The 25,545-nt window shown below is 60.8% G+C and overlaps 1 protein-coding gene across 1 annotated transcript in view; it reads left to right on the forward strand.

The window, feature by feature from the left end:
- GNG7 (G protein subunit gamma 7) overlaps positions 1–21,905 on the forward strand; it is a 62,972-nt gene extending 41,067 nt beyond the window's left edge. The window contains exons 3-5 of the mRNA XM_063147235.1: positions 2,343–2,370; positions 19,984–20,104; positions 21,594–21,905. Coding sequence (XP_063003305.1) covers positions 20,024–20,104; positions 21,594–21,719 — 207 coding nt within the window. The 5' untranslated portion in view covers positions 2,343–2,370; positions 19,984–20,023 and the 3' untranslated portion in view covers positions 21,720–21,905. The remainder of the gene's footprint in view (positions 1–2,342; positions 2,371–19,983; positions 20,105–21,593) is intronic.
- The last annotated feature ends 3,640 nt before the right edge of the window (positions 21,906–25,545 follow it).

The following is a 25,545-nucleotide window of genomic DNA, read 5'->3' on the forward strand; positions in this document are numbered from 1 at the left end:
GCCCAGCACTCCAGCCTATCAAGATCCCTTTGAAGTTTGTTTCTGTCTTCCAGGGTATTAACTATCCCACCCAATTCTGTGTCATCTGCAAATTTGATAAGGGTTCCCTGCACCCTAATCCTCCTCCTCTCCACTTTATCTTCACAACAACAACCCTGTGAGGTAGGTTGGGCTGAGAGTCTGTGACTGGCCGAGTTTCCATGGCCGAGTGGGGACGAGAACCCGGGTCTCCCGACTCCCAGTCCGACACTGTAGCCACTACACCACATCCTCCCCCTCTTCCCTCCCTGTACCGTTCGCCTTGCGCGTTTTGGATCGCCGTTTTGGATCGCTGAGACTGACTGGCTTGTTGAACGGACGGTCCGTGAGCCGCGTGGGCAGCCGTTTTGGGCCGAGGAGCAGCGTAAAAATACTTGCAATCGATATATCGGCAGCAGTGTCGGTGTCACGGGGGGACGGGGGACGGGACACACCTTACATGGAAACACACGGGGCGGAGAGGGGCATTGCGCACAAAATCCTGCAGCCAGGAGATTTCGGCACGCTGCCTGTCTGCATGGGGCGGGGGAGCGTTTCGAAGCAATGACCCAGGGTGGCTGTGGACCCCCGAGCCTGGAGAGACTTCCATACCAGGCTGGCTGGTCTGACTTCCGCTGCCCGCCGGCCGGCCAGTCTCTCTCTCTCTCTCTCTATGGATAAATAAATGTGATTCGTTCCTTCTCCCTTCTGTTGTGGAGCTTTCGCAGCTGAGGAATGCGGGGAGGATGATGACAGCTGGGCGGAGGAATTCCCGGCATGCAGGGAATGCGGCTGCTTGTCCCTGAACGTCGTCGCTCGGCTCCGGGGCGGGGTGGGGGGCGCATGCCGTCCTGCGAACCACGAGGCCTCCCTGCCCCGCATCATCCCGCCTGCATCCTTGCGCCGTTGCGGTTTTGTTTCGCTTGCAGGAGCAGCAATCGGGGACCGGAGGAGCGTGGTTTTGTTGCAACAGCTGGCCGGAGCGTCGCTAATCTCTGCAACGGGGAAGGGGGGGAGGAGAGAGGGAAAGGCCGCCCTACCTTTCAGGGTTGTTGTAGGGCAGCCTTCCTCAACCTGGGCGCTCCAGATGTGTTGGACTACAACTCCCAGAATGCCCCAGCCAGCTGGCTGGGGCATTCTGGGAGTTGCAGTCCAACACATCTGGAGTGCCCCAGGTTGAGGAAGGCTATTGTTGTAGGGGCTGTAACAAGATGGCACGACACAGGAAAACTTTGCACACTCCACGGCAGCTTCCTAAACTGGATGGATTCCAGGTGTGTTGGACTTCAACCACCCTCATCCACAGCCAGCGTGATGGTAGTTGTAGTCCAACACATCCGGAAGCCGCCCGGTTGAGGAAAGCTGGGCTAGAGAGTCCTGCGTGGATTCAGTTTGATAAGCTTGAATTCCAGGGTCTCAAGGGGAGGGGAGTAGCCCCCCTCGGCCCACTGTGAAGTAACTGTGCAGGATCATCACGGGGGGGGGGGAGGCGTCTGGGAAAGCCCCCTGCCCCTTGTGAGTGGCACTTGCTAAATATAGGGGATTCCTACTGGAGAATCTCCAGATTCCCCAGGTCCAGATATCGGGCTTTCTGGGTCATCACCAGCACTCCTGCAGGTGAACCGGGCCAAAGATGACGCCTCCTCCTCCTCCGCCCCCACCCCGGGTGCACCAGCGGGGAGCCCACCAGCAGCAAGGACTGCAAGGGCCACAGGCGTGGGGGTGCGTTTCAGGGCCCTGGGAACTCTGGCTGGGAACTTTAGCCTGCCGGCCCCTCTGGGCTCACGAGCGGCCCCAGCGAGCTGAGTCTCAGTGCCGTTTTGATTTCCGACGGCACCTGGAGCGATGCTGCACCAGAGGCGCGGTGGGAAATCCCGACTCGTGGCCGTTGGCGGCCTTCTCTGGCTCGGCGGCTGTGTGCCACCCCTGTTTCAAGCCGGCCGAGCCGGTGGCTGTCCTCACAGCTTGTGGCGGTGAGTTCCACTGATAGTCCTTCCTTTGGCCTGTCCCGAATCACTTGCCGTTTGGGGTTCCATTATTACGAGAGACAGAGACCCAGCGGCCGCGAATGGGAAAGCCCAGCCGTGGGGCAGGGACGGGGCCCCTTTTCTGTTCTCCAGTGGAGCAAGAGATACACACATACACACAGGCACAACCCCGGGGCATTTAACGAACTGTGGACTGCCTCCCTCCCTCGCCAACCGGCCATCTTTCCGGAAGCAATCAGAGCCGCCCCCCCACCCCCCGAATGAGCAACTGAAAGCAAACAAAGAATTCATTTGCCTCTTTCTCTCTCTCTCTCTCTCTCTCTCTCTTTCTTTCAGGGATATTTCAAGAGCCGTGGAAGAAAAGGTATGTACACAGCTCCAGTAATTGGGTGTGAATGAAGCCTTATTATGCACTCGCACGCCCTCTCCCTCTCTCCCTCTCTCTCTCTCTCATGTACACATGTGGCGGCGGCGGTCACGGGTGCCTTTCTTTGTGGCCTGGGGCCGCGGGATTGGTCAGGGGAAGGAGAGATCCCGGCCCATCAGCCTTGGAAGCCGTGCCTTGCCTTCCCTCGCTCTTGAAGGGAGGGCGCTCTGCACATGCTTAGGAGCACACCTCTGTTCGTGTATTCACGTGTCCATTCGGGGCCAATGCTTTTCACCTCTTCCAGGGCCAGGGTTTCCCGCTGCCCCTTCTCTGCCGTGGAGAGCCAGAGCGAGAGTCCAGAGCAAAGCCCCGGGGAAATGGGGAGCCGGCCGTGGCGGCGTTTCGCTCTGTCGCCTCTCTCTCGCTCAACATCTCTGTGGTGCAAAGCCTCGCTATTTGGCCTCAGCTGGGAGTGGAAGGAAGCCCTTGCCTGGGCCGAGACCGGCCCCTCCTGCCTGCCCGTTTCTGGCTCTCCGTAGCCCTTCCCCACTGGCCTGCCTGCGACGTGCTCGCCTAGGGCGAGGGGCGGGGGCAGAGCAGCGCGCGCAAGCTGGACGGGGCCGTTGGGCTGCGCTGCTGTGGGGACAGGGAGGCGGCTGGGCGCTCTCCTCTCCCAACACGTCCTGCTTTGTGGGTCCCTGGCCGACAGCCGGTCGGCCGCTGTGTGAACAGAGTGCTGGGCTAGATGGACCCTGGGTCTGATCCGGCCTCAGGGCCCTGCTCATGCTCTTAGATTCAGAGCAGGCCGCCCCCCCCCCCCGGTCTCTGTTTTGGCTCTGTGCGAATTAAAGACCGATTGGCGCTGGGCTTCCTTCCCGCGAGCTCCGGCGTTGGGCCCTTTTCAGCACGAGGCGAAGAAGTTTTCCGTTCTCCGGCGCTTCTTCCAGTCCTTCCATTCTTGCCGGTTTAGTACCGGTTTTGCATCACCTATTTACGTTTTTTAGATCTTTGCTTTGGTTGTAAATGGCAGCGTTAACGTTTTTAAACGTCTCCAGGACGTTTCACGGCGTTGCCTAATTCCAGAGTTTGCGGCGGTGGCGAGTCGCCCAGAGCGCTTCGGCTGCAGGGCAGCCCGGAAACGCAAAGGGCAGATAAAATGCGGCGAACGTGCGCGACCCTCCCCAGCGCAGGGCCGGAGGTTCCGAGTGGAGCGGCGGGACGCAGAAGTTTCGCTTGTTTCGCAGGGGCCGGGAAGCGCGAATGGCGCTGGTCCTACTCTGGGCCAGCGAGACGCGGCCACTTCGCAAGGGAGCTGGGAGCGGGTGGACTCAGGGCTGCGCCCTCCCTCGGCCCGTTTGCAAGCGGGCTGCTCAGCGCCCCTTACCCACACATCCCCCGGCCCCCCGCGTCCCGGCGCTCTTTCTTGAGCGCCTCTGTCTCCCGATTTCCCCCTTGTCGTGACTCCTCAGCCCGTGCCTGAGCTCAGCTGCTGGAGCCCGGCCAAGGCAGCGTGACAGCCGCGTTTCCTGACAGGGGACAAAGGCCGGCCTCCTCCTGTCCTCGCAGGCTGCCTTGTCAGGCCTCACATGATGGCGCAGTCATCGGCCTTTGCGGAGCGGTTTCAAACAAACCCGCCTGGCGCTGGACCAAGCGTCTCGTGAGAAGAAAGAGCCGTCTCTGTCTCTCTGTCTCTCTCGCTCTCTCTTCTGCGGAGGAATCGCTCTGGAAGGGAAGGTCACGGCCGGCGTGAGTCTTTGGGTGCCGCTTCCCCCGGATTGCCACATCAGCCTCGTGGGCTGGTGACCGAAACAAGGGGGCGCGGGCTATTTTAAGCGCTCTGCGGCGCTCCGCCCGTCCCCAAAATTAGACGGGGTCACGCCGAACAAGAGCTCTGCACAGAAGCCAGCGGGGTCGGGGTCACGAGGCCGCCGTCCACGCGCCTGCCACGGCAGCGGCGGTGATGCACCCTGCTTGGGAAGGGTGCCGTCATTTGGAGGGCCTCATGGGACCGGGGTGACTCTGCAGCCGGGATCGGCGCCCGAGCAGGGTCAGGGGCAAGCAGCCAGGCCTCTGCCCAGGCCCGTGAGAAGAGAGGCTGCGACGGCGTGGCCGGCCCGTGGGCCCTGCTTGTTTTGCATCCTGGCGGGGGCACCAGTGGCGGGCCGGGCGCCCTGTGCCTGAGCCCCAGGCTGCCAGCTTCATCGGTGGCACGCTGAGCCTGTGGCATTTTGGCAAAGGGGCGCTTGCGGTTCCACCCCTAGGTTGCCCCACAGGCTGCAGGTTTCGGGGGGGGCTTTTGAAGACCCCCTCCTCAGGGAGGGTTCCTTCTCACGGTCACCGGCTGCTCTTCCTCCCCTTTGTTCCTGCTGGCCTGCTTGGCGGGCCGAGAGCCAGGGAGCACACAGGCCCCAGCCACTGGCCCGCACCCCCTTCCTGCCACCGCCGTTATTGGGGTCAGAGCGAGTGGCAGGCAAACACCGGGCAGGGGGGAGTGACTCCAGGGGGCTCTGGCCAGCGGGCCCTTCACGCCGGCGGCCCAGGCCCATCGGGGCCGGATCAGGCCTTCAGGAGCAAAGGAAAAGGCGCGCTGCAGAAGCACCACCCGGCTGGCCTGGGTTGCAGGAGGCAGCTTTGCCCGGTGCGGTTCCTGACGGGGCTTCAGCGCCCCCGGCCGGAGCAGCTGGTTCTAGGAGCTGGCGCTCGCCCTTCCTTGCCGGAGGGATGCTGGGGTCGCCCGGCTGAGGATCAGGCCTGCCTCGGGCCTTGCGGGGAGTGGGGGGGTGCAGCCTCCTCCGTTCCCGCTGGGCGAGAGCAAGTGAGCGAGCGAGAAGTCCCCTGCCAGGTCCAGACCCCCGGGCCAAGCCGTGCATCACAGGGAGCCGTGCCTCTGACAGGTATTGGACACACGGCGGCTTTTCCCAAGGGGAGGCGGATCCCCTCTCCTGCCCGTCCCTCTTCTTGGCCGCTGCGCTGCACTGCGTGGGCCACCACCTGCTCACCTGGGACGCCTGCTCACCTGCTCACCTGGGACAACCGGTCCCCGTGGGGGAGGGGGCTCCCCGCTGCACCCAGGCAGGGTCAAAAGCAAACCCTTCCTTGCCACAACCCTAGCTGCTGTGGGCCACCGGCGCGGGGGCATTTCCTGCCTCCTCGGGGGCCGGTGCACTCGGAGACCCCACCCACCGACCCCCACCTCCCCGGGCGGCTTCCTCCGGCTGCTGCCTCGCACTGAGTCATCTGCGCATCCGTTCTCTCGCGGTGGTTACCTGAGGCAGCCCTGCGCTGACAGCAGCCGGCCGTTTCCGGGAAAGGGGAAGGGTGGAAGCTGCCCCCCTCCCCCCCACATTCTCCGCCATGAGTCACTGCTGCACTCCGTGAACCCACTTTCTCTTCCGAAAGACGTTCCGTGCCAAGATCCCCACGCGCGTCCTGGCAAACCACCTTTGTGTTTTCCTAGCTCAGTCTTCCCTTACATGGCTTGGACTTCAACTCCCAGAATCCCCCAGCCAGCCATGGGGGAAGCCCACCCTAGAGGAAACCGGTTGGTCTGGATTCGGTTTCCGGCATCGTTTGCCTCCCTCGCCCAAGCGCACGTGGGTTGTGGAACTGTGCCCGTTCCCGGGAGCCTCTTCCTGATGTTTGATCCCTTGGCGTTCTCCTGGACCGCCTCGCAGGGCTGGCGCTGGGAGGCACCGCATTGAGCTGGCTGCAGTCATTTGTAGGTGAGGGGAATCTGGGAAGGTGGTGGGGCAGGGAAAGGCTCACGCTCAACCCCATTGCCGCCGGTCTCTTCAAATCCTTGAAAGGTTGTCGCACAGAGGAGGACCAGGATCTCTTCTCGATCCTCCCAGAGTGCAGGACACGGAATAAGGGGCTCAAGTTACAGGAAGCCAGATTCCAGCTGGACATCAGGAAAAACTTCCTGACTGTTAGAGCAGTAAGACAATGGAATCAGTTGCCTGGTGAGGTTGTGGCCTCTCCCACACTAGAGGCAGCTGGACATCCATCTGTCAGGGATGCTTTAGGGTGGATTCCTGCATTGAGCAGGGGGTTGGACTGGATGGCCTTGTAGGCCCCTTCCCACTCTACTAGTCTATGATTCTACGATTCTACGGTCAGCGGGGCAGCTCCCTCCCCCCTTCTGCTTTTCAGCATCTGCCTGAATGCAGTGATGAAAAGGTCATCCGGAGGTTCGGGCTGAGAAATCAGCAGGATGTTTTGGTGACTCCCCGTGTTGCCTCCTCGCGCTTTCCTCAGATCCGAGGCAGGCCCTGGAAACCCTGAGCTCATCCTTGCTGCTGCTGCTGCTGCTGCTTGCACCCTGGGGCTTCCCCGCTGTGGCACTCTGCCTGCCAGGGAAACCCGCCCCGCCTTGGCCTGCCCTGCCCTGCGCCAGCCGGGCCGCCTGGGGCTCTTCTATCGATTCGTTGGCGTCATTGATCTCCTGCCATTAGAAATAGTTTCTCCGCCCAGGAAATACGGAAGCAAGAACGTTCTGCTGCTGTTTCAAAAACCACAGAAAGCAACAGTGTGGTTAGAGTGTTGGACTGCGTTGGATATATCAAAATAAATAAATAAATAAGTCCCTACTCGGCAGTGAAGCTCACTGGGTAACTTAGGGCCAGGCTCTCAGCCTAACACACCTCGCAAGGTTGTTGTGAAGATAAAAACGGAGAGGAGGAGAGGACCGTGTAAGCAGAACATCAGAAGAGGCCTGAGGCTGGATCAGGCCAAGGGTCCGTTTGGCCCAGCACTGTGTTCACACTGGGGCCAAACAGCAGGACACGGGTGCCACAGCACCCTCCCTCCCATGCTCCCCAGCATCCCGTGCTTTCGGAGGTAGCATAGAGCCATCAGGATTGGTAGCCATTCATTCTCCTCCTCCGTGAATTTGCCCATTTCCTGATGCTCAGCCTGGCCCACCTCACAGGGTGGTTGTGAGGATAAAACGGAGAGGAGGAAGAGGAGGAGGAGGAGGGGGGCCACGTGAGCCACCTTGGGCTCCTTTCAGGAGGGGAGAAGGTGGAATACAAATGTAAGAAAGACCCAAACCACTCCATAAAGCGCTCCGTCCCACTCTTCTCGGAGGGGAGCCAGCCGGGGAGCAGCAGCCCCGGCACACGGCGCCGTCGAAACGGCAGAAGCGTTTAGAAAAGGCCTTCAGGACCAGGAGAAAAGCCCTGCAGCCACTTGCAGGATCATGGACCCAGGAGTCAATGAGGGACGGGGCCTTGCGGGCGGACGGGTTTCCCCCCACTCCCGACCAAGGGCTGTTTCGACCAGAACTTTATCCGAGGGGCAGTTGCTGCCCGCAGGTGAGATCAGGATCGGGGAAGCGAAAGGTCCCTGGAGATTCTGGGAAGCGGCCCTGTTCCTGCAGCCTCTTGCTTCACGCCGGAGGCCCTGGGGCGACACGAGAGGGGCGGCCGGATGTGTGTGTGTGTGTGTCATGTTGGCGGCCATCTGGTGGACCTGCCTTCCTCGGGGAGAGCAGCCGCAGGGGACGGATCCCGCCCAGCCCTGGCTGCGGGTCCCTGACGTCTTCTGTCCTGCAGACGCGGTGGCGCAGGAAAAGAAAATCCCACCAGGAAATGCAGGTTCCACGGCTGGCCGCAGAAGGCCAGAGTCTGCAAGTCCCAGGGAAGGGCCATGCGCAGCTGCGTGTATCCTGCCCCCCCCCCCGGCATTTCAAAAGTATGTTTAGAAAGTCCTCTCTCAAACGTCGCCTCGGTTTCAGAGGGGAGGGGAGGGGAGGGGGCGGGCCAATGCCCCCCCCTCTGCCGGGCTTCCCCTGCGCCCCTCTGGGTGCCGCTGTGGAGCACCTCTTTCCCCTTCCCCGCTGGGAAACGCGGCCGTGCAAAGTCCGCTCTGGGGGGCTAAGGCGGGTGGCACTCTCTGTTCCCGCCGAGTCCTCGGCCGGGTTACCAGAGCGTGGCCCGTCCTGCCCTGCCTGTCCCCCCCCCCCCAGGAAGGAGGAACCCGGCTGCGAACGGCACGCCGTGTCCTCCTCGGAGAGTTGGCTTTGCATTCCGCTTGTGGAACCGCCGGAGCGGAGTCCAAGGTCAGGGAGCGGAGAGGACGCGATGTGCCTCCGCCGTTGCCCAGTGCTGGGGGTGGGGAGGCCGGGGGTTCGGATCCCCTCCAACAGCGCCACTGTCAGGTGGAGGTGGGATAAGCTGCTGCCAACCGCCTGCTGCAAAGCGTGTAGGGAGCCGTTATCAGTGCTTGACTCGGCTGTCCCGTGGGCGAATGGCAGCGGCGATATATGTGATTCCCTCCAATTGCAGCCCCGCATTGCATGGTTTACACCAATTGCGGCCAAAATGTGTGTGAATCGAGTATCCGAGGCAGTAAGCCTGTGTGCACCAGTTGCTGGGGAACATGGGCTGGAGGGTGCTGTTGCACCCGTGTCCTGCTTTGTGGGTCCCAGGCCGATGGCTGGACGGAGTGGTGGACCGGATGGACCCTGGGTCTGATGCAGCCTCAGGGCTCTTCAGATGTTCGTATTTGCTCAAATTGCAGCTGTAATGAATTTGCACGAATTGGAAAACATGGGGAATCCGCTAAGCAGCCCGACACCCTACGGACCGAGCCGGGCCGGTTAGCGGAAAACGAACCGGGGCCTGAAGCATCACGAGGCCGTTGGGCTTCCCCTCCCCCAGTCTGCGATTACGGCGCGGTGTTGTTTGTCTGCAAAGGGCCGCTGCCGAACGTGCGAAGGGCTTCTTTCAGCGTTGCGCTCGGTGGCGTCTCCAACGCCCTTCTGCAGGAGCCATGAAATCGTGTCCAAGTGGGCCCAAAGGTGCAGGCGGCTCTCTGGGGTTGGGCCGCGGCACAGTTCCTGCGCTGGCGTGTGCCCCGGTGCCTGGCCACACGCGCCCTGCCCTCTTTCCCCCAGAGAAGCCCCAGGGGCCTGAGAACTGGCCGGGGTGTGGGTGTGGGCGTGGGTGCGTGTTTTCACCCGAGACGACGGAGGGGAGGGAGACGTCGCGCGGCTTCCTGCTTGCCCAGAATCCCTGAGGGTCAGACGGCGCCGTTCCGAACCCAGGGCAGGTTTTGGACGGGGGCCTCGCAAAGACCCCCATCTCTCCCTCCCTCCCCTGAGCTCATCGGGACCGGAGTCACAGCCCCGACTTTGCCTGGAGAAAGTCCTGGGTTCGATCAACGGCAGCATCTCCAGAAAGGGCAGGAAAACGTCCTGCCTGAAAATCTGGAGAGACGATGCTGCTGCCAGCCCGTGTCGGCAGCACTGGGCCGGAGGGACCTGGCTCAGTAGAAGGCAGCGCCCTGCATTCCTTTATCTGCCAACCCTCCTTTCTAGGAATTGGGGGGGGGGCTCTTCCTCAAAGCCCCCAGAGATGCCCGCTGGGGAGCCCACAGCCCGGCAATGGAGCCGGAGGGGCCGCGTGCCACGCGGTTTCTCCCTTGACCTCCCTTGCTCTGGACCGGCTGAGATAGATCAGCCGGCCCCTGGAGCTCTTTCGCGTGTTCCCCTGCCGCCCTCGTCCCCCGTGTTGGGGCTGTCTGACGGCCAGCCATGATGTCACCTCTGCACCTTGAGCCGAGCGTGTGGGCCCTGCTTCCTGCCATTGTGCCACGGCGGCTGCTCTCGTGCATCACTTCAGAGCAAATGGCGCGACACAAAAGGAAAAGGGAACAGGAGGGAGGAGGAAAAAAAAAGAAGCGGCACAACTCCAGGTCTGGGCTCGTGGGAGTTTCCTTCTGGCAGGGCGAAAAGGACTTCCCTGCAGCTGTTCCTTCCCTGGGCAGCGTGTGGGGCCAGATGGGTCTCCTGGGAGGCAGGGGAGGGCGAAACCTCCCAATGGGCCCTTGGTTCTCTTGGATTGGGGCCGCCTTTCTTTCTGCTCCTGCACCGGGAGCTCCTGGCCTGCTGCTTCTGCCCAGCCCACCGCTGGGTCTTCCCTGCTTGGAGTGGGCTGGATGGCCTCCTGCAGCTCTCCGGCGACCGCACCTAGAGCGGGACGCGGCTCTCCTCTGGCTGGACCGAAAGGCCTGTCTGGCCGAAACCTCAGGAAGGAGCCGGCCGTGGCCTTGAGTCACGGCATCCAGGTCTCTTCTGTGGCTCCCCCTCTCCCCGCCCTCCTTTCAGCGATGACCTCATGTGCTTTCTGCTCGTCTGCGGAGAACAAAGCCGGCTCCGCTCTGCTTTCACACTTCCTGAAACCGCGTTGAAAGAACCATTCAATTCTTTCTTTGCAGAGCTGCGTTTAAAATGCATGTGTGTATGTAGTAAAATACAGCCACCACGTGCGTCTGGGACGGAACAATGGGGCAAGGGTGTTAATGCCAGACCCTGGGCAAAAAAGACCCCCTTTTCCCCACTCCCCCGGGAGCAGCGGAAAAGTAATATTAAAGGGCCAGAAGTCTTGGATCTGATACCCCCCTCCCCAATTGCCACCTACTTGGGGCAGGAGAGAAAGAGTAGAGGGGAGCGCGTTTACAGGCTAAATCTAAAGGCTGCTGCGTAGATTGTGGCAGAAGCAAAAGCGTCAGAAGAGCCCTGAGGCTGGATCAGGCCCAGGGTCCACCCAGTCCAGCACTCTGTCCACACAGGGGCTGGCCAGGGACCCACAAAGCAGGACACGGTGCAACAGCACCCTCCCGCCCATGTTCCCCAGCAACTGGTGCACCCAGGATACCGGAGACCGCACATAACTATCAGGACTAGTAGCCCTTCGCAGCCTTCTCCTCCTCCAGGGATTTATCCACCTGCCTTTTAAAGCCATCCAAACAGCTGGCTGTTGCTACATCTTGTGGAAGTGAGTTCCATAGTTTAACCCTGCGCTGTGTGAAGAAGGCCTTCCTTTGATCTGTCTTGAATCCCCCACCGATCAGCTTCCTAGGGTGACTCCGTTGGGTCCTACTGTATTACGAGCAAGGGAGAAGGTCGCCGTCCTCTCCGCTCCGTGGGGCCGCTAACTGCGTGTGCGTTTGGGTAGGGCACCTGCGGGGTCCCGCCCTCCCTCCAGCCGATCTGAGCCAGAGGTCGGAACTGGCCAGCAACGGCTGCGAAGAGGAGACCCTGAGCTGGCAGAAGCTGCCGTGTTCGAAAGGGAAGCCCGTGTTTCCGTGGGTTACCGGCCGTAAAAAAAGACGCCTGTCTCAAAGGTCCATTTTCTCCAGAGGAGACCAAATGGGGCTGCTAAAGTTCGGGACGTGGCTGGCCAATTTCAGCTATCAGTCGCTTTCCTCCGAGGAAGAACACCCAGATTTGGCACGCGTCGGGAATTTGGGATTCACTGGGATCCCCGCTCCGCCCCCAGGTTGGGGATGGCTGCTTTAAAAGCAACACATGAGTAAGAGATCCCCCCGTCCGTCCGTCCGTCCGTCCATCGCTCCAAGGCAGCGGCGTGGCGGGAGCCAGGGGCACCGCTCCGTGCCTCCCGCTTTCTCTTGTTTACCCCAGCTAGTAAAAAACAGCAGAGAAAGCCCATTCATCTCAACCAGAGCCCTGGCTGTTAGGGTTGTTGTGTTGTGGGCTGAGGAACAGGGCTGCTGACTCACACTTTCTCAGCGCGAGGGAGCAGGGCCGCCCTCGTGTCCCTGAATCGTCGCTGACTCACGCGGAGCCCAAGAAGAGATGTGTCTATAAAAGGCCGGGCACCTCCTCCCGGCTACGAGCTTGGCAGGAAGACAAAGGGAAAGGCCACCGCCGCCGCCGTGTTGCGGGTCGTGACCCAGGTGCACTCGGATCCCCTCCTGGACCGGAAGCGAGAAGCCGGGCAGAGAAAGTGGGACGAGGAGGAACACGTCTGCCGAAGCCGTCCTCTTCCCAGGGAAGCGGTTTCTGCCCCGAATCGAACCCCGGCTCAAGGAGGGAGGAGTGGCAGATACTCCAGGCTCAAAGGGCGCCGGAAGAGGCTCAGGCCAAGGGGTCTGGGCACCTTGGGGTCGACCCTACCGCCCCTCGGCCATTCTGGCATGGGTCTCTCCCAGCCCTCGCCGGAGATTCTGCCGGGGTTGAAAACGCAGGACAGGGGCTCCCCGTCGGAGCTGCAGCCCTGCCCCTAAAACTAAAGCAGGGTGCGAGTCCTCATGGGCTAATTTAAATAGGTATCCCAGCAGCTGCCTTTTCCCGAGGGGCGGAAGCAGCAAACACACGGGGTGAAGACAGAGGGGACGTGCAAACGCACATGCACACACACACGGCCCCGCGGTTTGGGGCCCCGGAGCAGAGACGCTTCCCAGTGCTACGGCCTCCCCAACATTCTCGTTCTGACCCCGAATCAAGGACACGCCGTTCATTGCTTGCCGAAGTTTCACTTTATTGAAAAATGCAAAGACCTTTAAAAAGTGCGTTAAAACAGGGGTCGCCCCACAGACCCAGGGCAGTTCTGCAGGGAGAGGGGGCTCTTATCCTCTCCCCCCCCCCATAAACGGCAGGTGGGACACGGCTCTCAGGCTGGAAGGAGCCGCTCCGGGCCCCCGCCCCGTCCTCACTGAGCCCTGTCCAAGCTGCAGGCCAGGCCGGCCTTCCGTACCGCCCCCCACTCTGTGCCGCCTCTCAGGAGCCCTCCGGGCCGGCCAGTTTCTTCCCCTTGTCACTGGCCGCCCCCTTCTTCGCCCCTGGCTTGCTGGCCCCTCCGCCGGTCTTGGCTTTGCTGACCCCGGCCTTGGCTTTGGCCTCCTTTGCTGCCACGGTCACTTTGGCTTTCCCGGCCAGGGGCGGCTGGGCGTCCGCCTCTGCCTTATGGGGCTCTTGCCGCCTGCTGGCTGTCTTGGCGTCCTTGGGGAGCACTTCCTTGGGGGCTGCCACCGCTGCTGCCACCGCTGCCGCCGCCACTTTGGCCCGGGAGGCCTTGGGAGCGCTCGCCTTCGCCGTGATTTCCCGCTGGGAGGCCTTTTCCTTGGCTTTAGCCGGTGCCCCGGCTGGGCCCTGGGGGGAAAGAGAAGATGGGCTCCGTGATCACGGCGGCTGGGCCCTCGGCCACCGCCGGGTGATTTATTTATTTTCCTTTCGGGCCCAGGGAGGGACTTCAAGGCACAAGTTAAAACCGGCCACAGTTTTAAAACTGTACATTTTAACGTTACATTTCTTTAACACAATTTAGACAGATAAAAGAAAGGGCGTTTTCACACAGTGCAGAGTTAAACTATGGAACTCACTGCCACAAGATGTGATGGCCCCCAGTTTGGATGGCTTTAAAAGGGGGGTTGGAGAAATTCCTGGAGGAATTCAATGGCTATTAGTCCTGATGGCTATGTGCTATATCCAGTAGCAGAGGCAGTAAGCCTGTGTGCCCCAGTTGCTGGGGAACATGGGTGGGAGGGTGCTGTTGCACCCGTGTCCTGCTTGTGGTTCCGTGGTCGACAGCCGGTCGGCCCCTGTGTGAACAGAGTGCTGGGCAAAATGGACCCTGGGCCTGATCCAGCCTCAGGGCTCTTCTGAGGTTCTTAGAATGCAATCCTGCACAGGTCTCCTCAGAAGTAAGTGCCACTGAGTTCAGTAGGACTTCTTTCCATGAATGTGGGTATTAGATTGTGCTAACTTTAAAACAGGAGAAAAGAAGAGAGGATCTTACAAACTGAGTGCAAGCGAAGATATTTGTGCTGCAATCCCAAGTATCATAGAATTGTGCAGTTGGAAGGGCCCACAAGGACCATCTAGTCCAACCCTCTGCAATGTGCAGGAAAACCAATCCAACCATCCCTGAGAGGTGGCTGTCTAGCCTCTTCCTAAAAACCTCCAGAGATGGAGAACTCACAACCTCCGTAGGGAGACCGTGCTACCGTTGTGCAGATCTCACCGTCAGGAAGTTTTTCCTTATATTTAATTGAAAGCGAGGTGGCTGTAACTTCCACCTGTTATTTCAAGTCCTAATTTCTGTGGGAAATCGTTCTTGACCATCTCCCCTGTGGCACCCTTTTATGGACCTGCACGCTGCTCACACGTCTCCCCTCTGGCTCCTTTTCTCCAGACTGAACACCCCGAGGCCTCCTAGGGTCTCTGCATCGTCTTTGCTGCCCTCCTCGGAACCTGCCCACGTCCTTCTGTGCTGCCCAGAGTTCAGTGGATCTTTACTCCCAGGGAATTGAATAGGGGATCGCAGCCTCAAAATACCAAAAAGCCGCAAGGAACAGGAAGGGTTCCCCCCGCCCCCCGCCGGCCTAAAACCAGAGAGCAGAGGGGGCCGGAACTCACAAAGCGAAAGCCAACAGAGAGGAGTGCAGAGAGTTTGCATTTAGGGTGGAAGTCATGAACGGCCCAGGAAGTCCAGAGCCCTGCGATTGCCGCCTCGTGGCAGCCCCAAGCGATGTGCATCCCTCTCTGGGCATCCGGGACTTACTTGGCCAGGCGTCGCCTTGGGCTTCTTGCGGGCAGCCGCCTTTTTCTCCCCCTGGTCACCCACTGGAAGGGAAAAGAGGGGAAATGGCAGCGGGTCGAGGTCAGAGAACAGGGCCTTGCCCGGTCCGTAGGCCCTGCTGGCCACTGGGTCCTCCCCCCCCCCACGGGCGCAGAGCCAGAGACACACGTGCATCCCGGGCCGCTCGGTGAGGGCCGAGGCCTGGAACCGGGCTACAAGTGCGGCCAAGGAAACAGAGCTGGCCAGCCCCAAACGTTGCTCCCCTCCTGTGTCTGTCCTTCTCCCACGGCCCGTTTCAGACTGCATGCTCATCGCGGGCAGAGACCCACCCGCCTCCTGCTTGTCAAACTCCACCGCGTGGAACTGGATGCAGGAGGGAGCGCTTCCGGACGGCCCCAGGCGCGGAACCCCGGGGGCGGCTTTGTGGCTCAAGTGTTGCCCTGCACCGCCTGTCCCCCCTCTCCAGCTTTGGGCTTACCTTTGTCCCGGGGTTTCTCCGCCTTGGCCTTGGCCTTGGCTTTGGCTTTCTTCCCTTTCTCAGAGGGAGCCTTGGCTTTTGGCTTCTTTACGGCCTTCTTCTCTGGCGAGGGGCTACTTTCTCCTCCTGGGGGCGGCGACTTCTCCTCCTGCCCCTTCACTCGCCTGGGTTTCCCCGCTGCTAACTGCAAGTGCCCGGAAGAAGGCAGGAAAGGTCAAGGATCGCGGGCTCTGAACCCGTAATAATATCCCTCCCGTCCCTCCTGCCTTTCAGCGCCCCCCCCCCCCCGTTCCCCAGAGATGTTTCACTGTGGCCCAAGGCTGGGAAGCCCTCAGCGCCGCCAGATCAAGGTTTTAAGCAGGGGCCAGTAGAGTCAACACTGACTGGCAGGAGCTGCTCTCCAGGTTTCCCTTGCCCTAGGTGGGGCTTGAATCCACTGGGACCTTTCTGCGTGCAGAAAGTGGGGCTCTTGTCCCTCTCCTCAAACCAAAGTAAGTTTCTAGCCCACATGGCTGATTTAAACAGGGAGCCGCCTTATACAGCGTCAGGCCCTGGATCCATCCGGCCCAGTGTTGTCGACACGAACCGGCTGCAGCGGCTCACGCCGTCTTTCCTGCCCTACCTGGAGGTGGAAGGGGTCAAACCTGCAGGTAAGGCAGGTGATCTGCTCCTCAGTCGTGGCCCCTCTCCACCTGGCATCTCTTCCAGGGACCAGGGTGGTCCGGAGATGGGTGTCAGGGAACATTTTAAGCAAGAATCCAACCCTCTCCTGAACGTGCACCCTTAAAACTCAGATCCTGTTGCGTTCCCCTGCTCTCCTGCAAACCCCCCCCCCACGTGCGCTCTCTTGAGTAAAGCAGCACACGCTCTGGGCACCACCCTTTCAGAACGATCCGAGGCCGTGGGACGCAGAATCAGGGGCTTCAGGTGCAGGAGGGTGAGGGTTTCAGTGGGACATGAGGTCAGTTCAGTCCTGCTTAACTTCTACGTGAATTGGGTAGTTCTGGGCGCTCTGCTAGTTAACCAAACCAAGGCCTCCTCTACACCAAGCAGGGTGTTGCGCCATGAAGGCAGCTCAAGAGAGCTCCGGCTATTGGGCGGTGTAGAAATGTAATAAATAAATAACTAAAAAAGGCAGGAGCCCCATGGAGCAGGATATAGCGGCAGGGAAGCGGTCCATGGCGTGTTCACAGTTGTCCGTGCACTTCAGTCCCGCTCTAAAGCCGCATTTGTGGCTCCTGCCTCTTATGTCCTGCTTTCGTCGTGCAGCGTCCTACTTAGTGTAGATCAGGCCGTGGACCCAAGCCGACAAATGTCACAGGCAGCCGCTTCCACTCCTGCCATATTCTCAGATTCTCCACGAGCCGCAGCGGGTCCCAGCTTCTGTGCCGTGCAGCTGCGCAGAGAGGCGCTGGGCCCGCCCCCTCGTACCTTGAAGCGCCCCGTGGCCCCGTGCGCCGAAGAGTGGAGAGGGCGGATCAGGTCCCCTTTCTCCAAGCCTTTCGCCAGCGCCTGCTTCAGGTAGTACTTGAGCCGGATCGGGTTGACGCCCGGGTAGTTGTGCAGGATGTAGCGCTTGATGGCGACCACCGACACGCCCTTCAACTCGTCCAGCACCGCCAACGCTTCCTTCACCATGGTCAGCGTGGGCGGGTAGTGGGCCTTGGCGTTCCGGACCACCGGGACGGACGCCTCGCCTGGGAAAGCAGGAGCAGCGGGGCCGTCACACCACACAGCCCGGCACGGCTGCAGCAGAAAAGCCCTTCCCCGCAGGGGCCCCTCCCTCTCCCAAAGACCCGATCCGGCGGCTCACCGCCGGTGCAACGGGATGGAGCCCTTCAGAAGCGGGGCTGCCTCCCTAGGCACAGTACCCTGGGAGTAAGCCCTGTTGGACTCCGTGACCTGGTTCGCACGTAGCGACAACCCAGACTACAGGTTGAGAACAGGTTGGCTTTGAATCGTAGGTTGTTGAATCATGGGGTTGTCGTGACGTGCAAAGTCTGGACTATGGTTTAACTATGGGTCATTAAGCACAAGCAACCCAGAGTTCACAACCCAACAGCAAACCGTGGCTTCTCATCCGGGGTTGTTTGTGGTTAACACCTACCTCCTTGTGAAACCCTAGTGCAGGGTTCGCACATGATGAGAACCCCACGATTCCTCAACAGCCGACAGTTCAGCCTGTACGCGACCCATGCGCTGGGTTGTCGGCGTGTGTGAGCCAGGTCAGGGAGGCTTACTCCCAAGTCAACATGGGGGAGCAGAGCCTCCCTTTCAAGAAGGCAACGCTGAGACGTGACTGCAGAGCTGAAGGTTACAGGTCGACAGCCACGCTCACGCCACAGGGCCGCCGCGCGTGCGGGTTCGCCCAGGTGGATCCCACGCCTCCCGTCAGGAGCTGGTTAAAAACCAGCCTGAAAAACCAATCTTGTTTATTTGCACTTTTAGACCTCCCCCGTGACCAGAGCTCTCTGGGTGTTGTACAAGGAAATTAAAAACACAAATTACCAAACAACGATAAAGCCGGAGCATAATTAAAAGCAAGTTAAAACCAGCTGCGTCGGGTAAAAACGTCCCGGGAAAGAAACAAAATAAACCCAGCAGCAAAGCAAAACAACGCAAAACTCTAAAAACAGTTCTTGGAAAGCCAGACAGAGCAAAAGGCCTTGAAAAGACCAGGACGGAGGCCCCAAGAGAGGCAGTGTGGTGTAGTGGTTACGGAAGCCCTGGGTTCAGGTCTCCACTTGGCCGTGAAGACCACTGGGTGACTTTGGGCCTCCCCTACCTCATAGGGTTGTTGTGAGGATGAGAGGAGGATCGTGTGAGCTGCTTTGGGCCCTTTGGAGGAAAGGAGGGCAGCAAATGTAACCAAATCAGAATAAAATAACAGGGAGCCACCACTGAAAAGTCCCCTAAGGCAGAAAGGCTCCCCGAGGTGTCTCTACGTCCCACGGATATCTCCTGCTCCCTAGCTGGGGGCTGAGCGCAGCCCGTTGCAATGAGAAATTACCTGGCCGTGCCTCCATCTTGAGCAGTCCCGAAATCCTCCCCACCACCCACCACCCCACACACACACTTTAAAAAAGGAACTAAGGGAGTTTGCTGCTGCGGCACCCTTTTTATGCAGCCGCCGGCTGGCTGATTCGCCCCAGGTGGTGGCGAAGGCGGCTGACGAAGCCTCTCAGCGGCCCCAATCCTCGCCCTACTTGCTCGGAACCGGGCCTTGCGGATGCTGGCGGGGTGCTGCCCCCAGGTGAAGGTGCTCAGGAGCACAGCGCTAGGGGCGGGCAGCATTTGGAGCCGGCGCGGAGGGCGGTAGAGTCCTCGCTTGCATTGCAGAAGGTCCCAGGTTCGAAACCCGGCGTGGGAAGAGCTCTTCACTGAGCCCAGGGGAGCCGCTGCTTGCCAGCCGAGACCACAGTGAGCGGGATGGATTGGGGGCCGACTCGCGAGGAGGCCACTTCCCGTCTTCCTGTTGATAATCCGCCCTTGATTCAGAGCCATGAGGACTAGGAGCCTGCTTTGCTGTCAAGGGAAGTGCCGTAGGGTGCAGGAGGTCCCAGGCCCGTCCTCAGGGAGGGCCCTGGGAAGACACGGCTGGGCCTGACACTGCCCAAGGCCACTTGGAGTGGCGGAGAACAGAGGCGGCTCCTTTAATGTTCGGGAGAGGCTTCGGGGAGGAGGGGGCAGCAGGCCCAGTGAAACTCCTGCCTCTTCCCAGCGGTTCAAGGCCACGTTGAGCTGGCGGCTGGCATCTTTTCGGCTTCAGCCGGAGCAGAGCCGCCCTCTCTGAAACACCCAAAGGAAGGGGGTCCTTCTTGCCGGGGGGGGGACGACGACCCTGTGCCAAAAGAAGACCCTGCCTGCCTTGGAGGCCGCCCCCTGGGCTGGCCTGGAGCCCATGGTGCGCCCCACATGCTGCTGTTGTGCCTGCCAGGGGCTCATCTTTGAGGGACGTCCCCCCCCAGGAATCTCCCCCCCCCCCAAAGCAAGGCCCCGCTCCACGCCGCCTGCACCTTCTCCGCCCGTCCCTTTCCTGCCTCTCCCGCCCCAGGGCAAAGGTTTCGCCTGGTCGCCTTCGGATCGCCTGGTGGCTTACATAATCCTCCTCCTCTCCATGTTATCCTCACAACAGCCCTGTGAGGTAGGTCAGGATGAGAGTCAGGGACTGGCCCAAAGTGAGCTTCGTGGCCGAGCGGAGAACCAGCCCGACGCGCTCACCGCTACACCACACTGTCTTTAATGCCTTTCCCCAGTTTTCTGCCCTTCCACGCTCCTGATGCCATTGCTGCCGCTTTGGGTACCCTGGAATTGGCGTGTTTACACCCAGTTGAGCGCAAGAACGGCAAAGCGGGTTAAACGCTACTGCTGCTGCACTGGGATGCACACGGCTTACCGGGAAGCAGGGCCATCATAGAATCATAGAATCATAGAATAGCAGAGTTGGAAGGGGCCTACAAGGCCATCGAGTCCAACCCCCTGCTCAATGCAGGAATCCACCCTAAAGCATCCCTGACAGAGGGTTGTCCAGCTGCCTCTTGAAGGCCTCTAGGGTGGGAGAGCCCACAACCTCCCTAGGGAACTGATTCCATGTCGTACTGCTCTAACAGTCAGGAAGTTTTTCCTGATGTCCATCATTAGGTCTGGGCTTATGGGGCGCCTTTTACCAGCGCCCTGGATCTGCCTCCGCAGAGCACGGGGTGAGGGAGGGAGAGAAAGAGAGAAGGAGAAGCATCGTGCGAAGTTGAAGGGTTGCTTTGCAAAAGAAAGAGAAGCAAAGTTTTCGTTTGTTTCATTCTCGTCCAGCATTCTAGGCGGTGGCAGGAGCGGGAGCCGATGGCAAACAATGTCCACCACTAACAACATCGCTCAGGCCCGGAAGCTGGTGGAGCAGCTGCGGATCGAGGCCGGGATCGAGAGGATAAAGGTGAGCCTTCGGGAGACGGCTCGGGGCACCCGGTCACGCCGGGTCAGGCCCACTTTGGGCCGCGGGGATGCTGCTTCCCGGCGGTTGTCTTTGCAGAAAGCAGGCTTGAGGCGGAGAGCGAGGCTCTTCCCAAAGCCCTAAAGGCAGCCGGAAAGCAGTTGGGATAATTTGGGATTCTCAGAGGTCACCGTCTCAGCTAAGGCTGAAGGAATAGTATCACAACGCCCCCGTGTATATATTTTAAAAAGTGTGCAGCTGCATTTGGGACTGCGTAGAGTTCCGGCCGCCGCACCTCAAAACGGATCCCGTCGGGCTGGGAAAGGTGCAGAGAATGACAGCTGAAACGGTTCAGGGGCTGGAACGGCGCCCGTGGGAGGAGAGGTCGCAGCGCCCCGGGGCCCTTGAGCTTGGGGAAAAAGCCAGTGAGGGCGAGGCGTGACGGAGGTGCCCACAAGGATCCCTGGGGTGGAGAAGGTGGGGAGAGGGGGGCCCTTTTCCCCCTGTCCCGTAATACTAGACCCCAACGGGGTCATGATCCCATGAGGCCAGTGGGTGGGAGATTCAGGGCAGTGGAAAGGAAGCGTTTCTTCACGCATCACAGAGTGTAAACTATGGACCGATCCGCTCCCACCAGGCGGGGCGATGCCTGAGCTCAGATGGCCCCGAGCCACATTGCAGGCGGCCAGCTTGCCCCATGGACCCTTTTCAGAGCGGGAGTCCTTAATCCTGGAAGTACGCCAGGCAGAGAGGTCCAGGGCTCTCCGGCTTTTGTGGGCCTCCGGCTGTGCTTCCTTCGCTGGGCAGGAGCCTCTGAGGGGATCTGGGCCCATCATCTGGGGGGGATGCAGCCCCCTCTCCCCCGCCCCATTAAACCAAGCGCACGGCATTCGGCGTTCTCTGGGGCCCGGCCCGGCCTGCGCCGCCGTGCGCCCTGCCAAAACACGCGCCGGTCTCTTCCACCCGCCCTCGCATCTTGGTGTCGGGCGTCTCCGTGGGGCCGGGTTCTCAGAATAGGTCTTTGAACTAAAATAAGCGGTGAGCCGTCCGCCGCCTCTCCCGCCGGTGGCTTTGCTGTGGCTTCCCGGGGAGCCCGTTTTAGCCCCTGAGGCCGGCCGCGTTCCGGAGCCCTCGTCCCGATGCCGAGGAGGGGAGAGGAGGCGGCCGGCGGGACGGGCGGCTCATTAATAATAGCCGGCTAGCTTGCATTTAGCTGCGGCTTCCCTCGTTGGAGGGATCCGCCGGCATTTCCCTTCTCATCTTGCGGTTCTCCTTTTCCCTGTGATCAGGGGCAAAAGTGGGTTTCGGCGTAAAATAAGCAGGACTTTCAGGATGGCCGTTTCAGGAACCCAGAACGCTGAAAGCATCAAGTAAAGGCTCCCCGAGGTGGGTCTTTCCTTGCAGCCTCCGTTCCACTGACCTTTCCGCCCCCTCCCCTGTCTCCTTCCTTCCTTCCTTCCTTCCTTCTTTCCTTCCTTCCTTCCTTCCACAGGTCTCCAAAGCGTCGTCGGAGCTCATGAATTACTGCGAACAGCAGGCCCGGAACGACCCCCTTCTGGTCGGCGTCCCGGCCTCGGAGAACCCCTTCAAGGACAAGAAGCCGTGCACCATCCTATAGCGGGGCCACTTCCCTCGGCCCCCCGCGTCTCTCGGGCAGGGCGCCGGCCCGCCGCGACTGGAAGCCACACCAGCTCTTCACGCCGCCCAGAGGGGTCGGGGCTGAGCACCGAGGGGGAGCCGGCCGTGGGCCACCAAAGCGACCGCCCCGGCATTTGCGAGCCCCGAGGGCCGGGTCTGCTCCCGGAGGGATTCAGATTCTGAAAAGCCCAGCAGGCGAGGGGCGGCGGGAGCGGAGGGGTGGTGGTGGCGGTGCTGAAGTCCGGCAGCCGGAGCCTGGCCGTGACCCAAAGCCCCCTTTGCCCTTTGCCCAGGCCCGGACCTTCAGAGACAAGGTCAGGGTTGGGGGCCGGGGGGTGGGTGGGGGCCGAGACTCTCTGTGTGTCTGATTGTATGAAATCATCTTTGCCAATGACCGAGTTCAGAATCGGGGCCAGACGGCGGGAGAGGAGGGTGGCGCTCAAAGGAGCTGTGTGGGAAGGTAGCAGCAGCAGCAGCAGCAACAAACCATGAAACAACTCCCCCCTCCAGCCCCCGGATCTCCCAGCGTGCCCCCTCCCCTCGTGTAGAGGCATCGTGTCCCCACACAGGACCCGTAACAGAAGTTGTGCTGTCGCAGGGGTGGGGTGGGGGACCGTTTCCACCTAAGCCCCCACGAGCCCCGTGCGGGAGACGAGTCCGTTCCCGGAGGCATGAGACACTCCGCTGTGCTTTTCCGCTTCTCCTGTTCTTTCTTCTTCTTCTTTTTTGGGGTCATCGGACCGCTCTTCCAGAACTCGCTTCTGCGTTTCCCCTCCGTCCCGTTCTTGACGCTGCGCGAGCGAAGCTAGGCGAAGCTGAGCTGCTTTGCTTCTCTTCCACGGTGACTTTCCTTCCTCTTCCTTTCAGCTGGTCTGGGGGGGGCCCACGCTGCAAGGCCCGTCACGAGAACAGCCCCCCCTGCCGTTACGTTAGGGCAAAAGGGTCAGTTCAGTGATTGGCAGGAGGCTCTGGGTCCCAATGCCGGGAGCCCCCGCCCCATCCCACGGCCCCCACTTCACGCTCCCGGTGCCCTCCTCAGTCAGCACTAGGAAGAAGTGGAAGTCAAAGCAGGCGCTTCAAGGCCACGTTCCTCTTCCGTTAGCAAGAGAAAGGGGGCCGGAGGGGGCGTTCATGGGCGGATGGACCCCACAGCCCGGGGCGGGGGGTTCCCGAGCTGCCTGCTGTCCCTGGGCGCATCTTGCTAAAGAGGCAGCGGACCTCTGACCAGTCCCGTCCCCCCCCCACAAAGCCCCCGGGGGCACCTGGCACTCGGAGAAGCCGTCCGGTTCTTTGGGCCAGCAGGGCTCCTTCGGAGGTGGCCAGGCGGAGCGCGCGGCTTTGCAGCGCCCAGCCGGGACAGGAAGCGAGCACAGGTGCGACGTGGCGGGATGCCTGCTGCCATCGAGGGTGGCGTAAAGGTTGGCGTGAGGCCGTCTTTGGCCTGATTTGTGCCCCAAATAAGGGTGTAAAAGGCGGAGGGCTGAGAATCCGTGCTCGCAAAGCCGCCCCATTTTCCACCCCCTTCAACCTTGGATTTTGGGAGGGGGGGGAGTACTCCTCTCCAAGTCTCCCCAGATCCCTCCCTTGGGAAGTCAAGACAGGCAGCCCCCCCCTTTGTCACCTGCTTGTGTGTCATCCGTGTCCCTCGCTCCCACCGCTCTCCACCCACCAAATTGGAGGATCCGCTGGGAAGCGCCAGGCGAAGGGCTGCGGTCCTCCCGGCTCCGTTTCCTCTCCGCCCCGTGTGCAGGCCGGGCACCTTCGGCCTCGCCGGTGGCTTCTGCTTCCCCTGGACCTCTTGCTGCCCTTCACCCCAATCCGTGCCACGGGACCGGCCCCAGTTGCTTCTCACCCCTCGGCCTCCGCCGTGACTCTCTCTCCCCTGCTTGCCTTTCAAGACAGTTCGCTGCCCACCCTCCTGGGCAGGTTCCTGGGCTTTCCCCCAAGCAAGGCCACGGCACTCTCTCTCTCTCACACACACACACCTGCTTGGAAAGGCCGGCCAGCGTGGCCCAGTGAACCGGGCCGCTCTTTGGGGATCGGGATTCTCCCCCCACAAGGGGGGTTTGTTCCGCCCCTCTTGCTCCAGCCTTAAGCCCCCACCGCCTGCCCTGCACGGTGCTACGTGGGGAGAGCCGGCCGGCCCACCCAAGCTTGGCTTCTTCGTTTGGGGCCCTCCGTGCCGCCCGTCCGTCCGTCCCCCTCGGCGGCTCGTCCCGGCCTCTGCCACCCCATCTCCCTTTGCTTGGGGACGGGGAGGCTGATAGCTGACGTCGGTCCTGGGAGGCTGCCCCACAACCCGATTGCGGGGGCCGTCCTTGGGGGGGGTCTTTAGGGGTCATCTTCGGGAGCTCCTGGGGGGGCGCATTCTGGGCTGGTGGTAAACCTGCCGGCCCCCATGCGAAGGGCGGCGTGAATCTGTCGGGCTAGAGCAGCCTCCTTCAGGTGCGCTGGACTGCAGTTCCCAGCATCCTCGGCCGGCAAGGATTTGTAGCCCAACATATCTGGGGAGTACCAAGATCGGAGCAGACCTGCAGACAAAGACAGGAGAGAGGGGAGCCAGGTCTTTACCGCCGGGAGGGGCACGGCTGCATTTGGGAAAGGGCAGAGGTGAGGTGGGGGGCACACACCAGAAGGAGCCCCAAATCCTTGCTTTTCAGCCCTCTCTCCCCTCCTGTTACTGACGCGGGTGGCAGCTCTTCACTGGCCCGGTTTCTCCCTCCTTCCCGGCCCAGCAGCCGTCCAAGGGCAGGTCTGGCTGCCTCTTCTTTGTCCATGGAGGCCTCCATCCCGAAGAGCAAAGGACCGAGAAGACCTCTTGGGCTGCCCGGGAGACGCCCCCCACCCTGAGTCCTTGGGTCTCCGGCCATCACTTTGGAGGCAAACGCGCTGCCCTCTGGGCCGCTGCTGTCCCGCGTGGGGAGCCCACGCTCTTTCCCAGAATTGGGGAGATGGGCCGGGCTGCTTTCGCCCTCCCTCCCTGGGCTCTTCTCTCCAGCCGGATCAGGGCCTGCCGTTGCACTCTGCCTCTTACATTCCCCCTCGGTGCTGTTCTGTCACTGTCCTAAGGAAAAGAGGGCCAGGGCCTCTCCCCGCCCCAGAGAACCAGGGCAGGAAAGCCCCCCCCCGCCTGGAAAATTGGGCCAAGCTCCTTCGATACCTGAGTCACCCCCCACCCCCATTTTACCTACACGCTCCGGACTAGGGATGAACGGATTGGGTTAAGCGGATTATCGGCTGTCTTCTGCTCCGCCATCCACTCGTTGATGGAATCCAGGTGAGGGGGGGACGTGCCTGGGTTTCGCTCCACTTGCGCCCCTCTGCTGGAACCTGCAGGTCCGATTCACCAAAATCCAAATTCATTTGAGCCCTGTGGCCGAATCCTCCAGCGTCCCTCCTGGACACCCAGGCCTCACGCACGACCCTCACCCCCCCCGGCCTTCGAAAGGTGCCAACGTTCACCCCCCTTTGCCAAACTCTCTTTTAAAGGGGTACTTTAAAAGCTGGTCTCTCTCTCTCTCTCTTTCTCTCTCTTTTTCAATTTTAACAACACTAAAAATGCATTTCCCCCCGTTTTTCCCCATTTTTTCTTTTTAAAAAGCAGAAATGCCAGCCAAACACTTTGGAAACTTTAGTGCTTTCGATTTCTCTTCCTCTCTGGTTTATCGTTCTGACTTGCCAAGTTCCAAAATCGTTGCCAAAAGCAAACCGAGGCCTGTAAAGACGGTATTTTAGGGAAGTAAAATCCGTGTCTGTAACGTGGGCTTTTGATCATCTTTTTTTTATTTCTTCTTTTGTTTACCTTT

The sequence above is a fragment of the Elgaria multicarinata genome, chromosome 23 (genome assembly GCF_023053635.1).
Source record: "Elgaria multicarinata webbii isolate HBS135686 ecotype San Diego chromosome 23, rElgMul1.1.pri, whole genome shotgun sequence".
Classification (NCBI taxonomy): domain Eukaryota; kingdom Metazoa; phylum Chordata; class Lepidosauria; order Squamata; family Anguidae; genus Elgaria; species Elgaria multicarinata.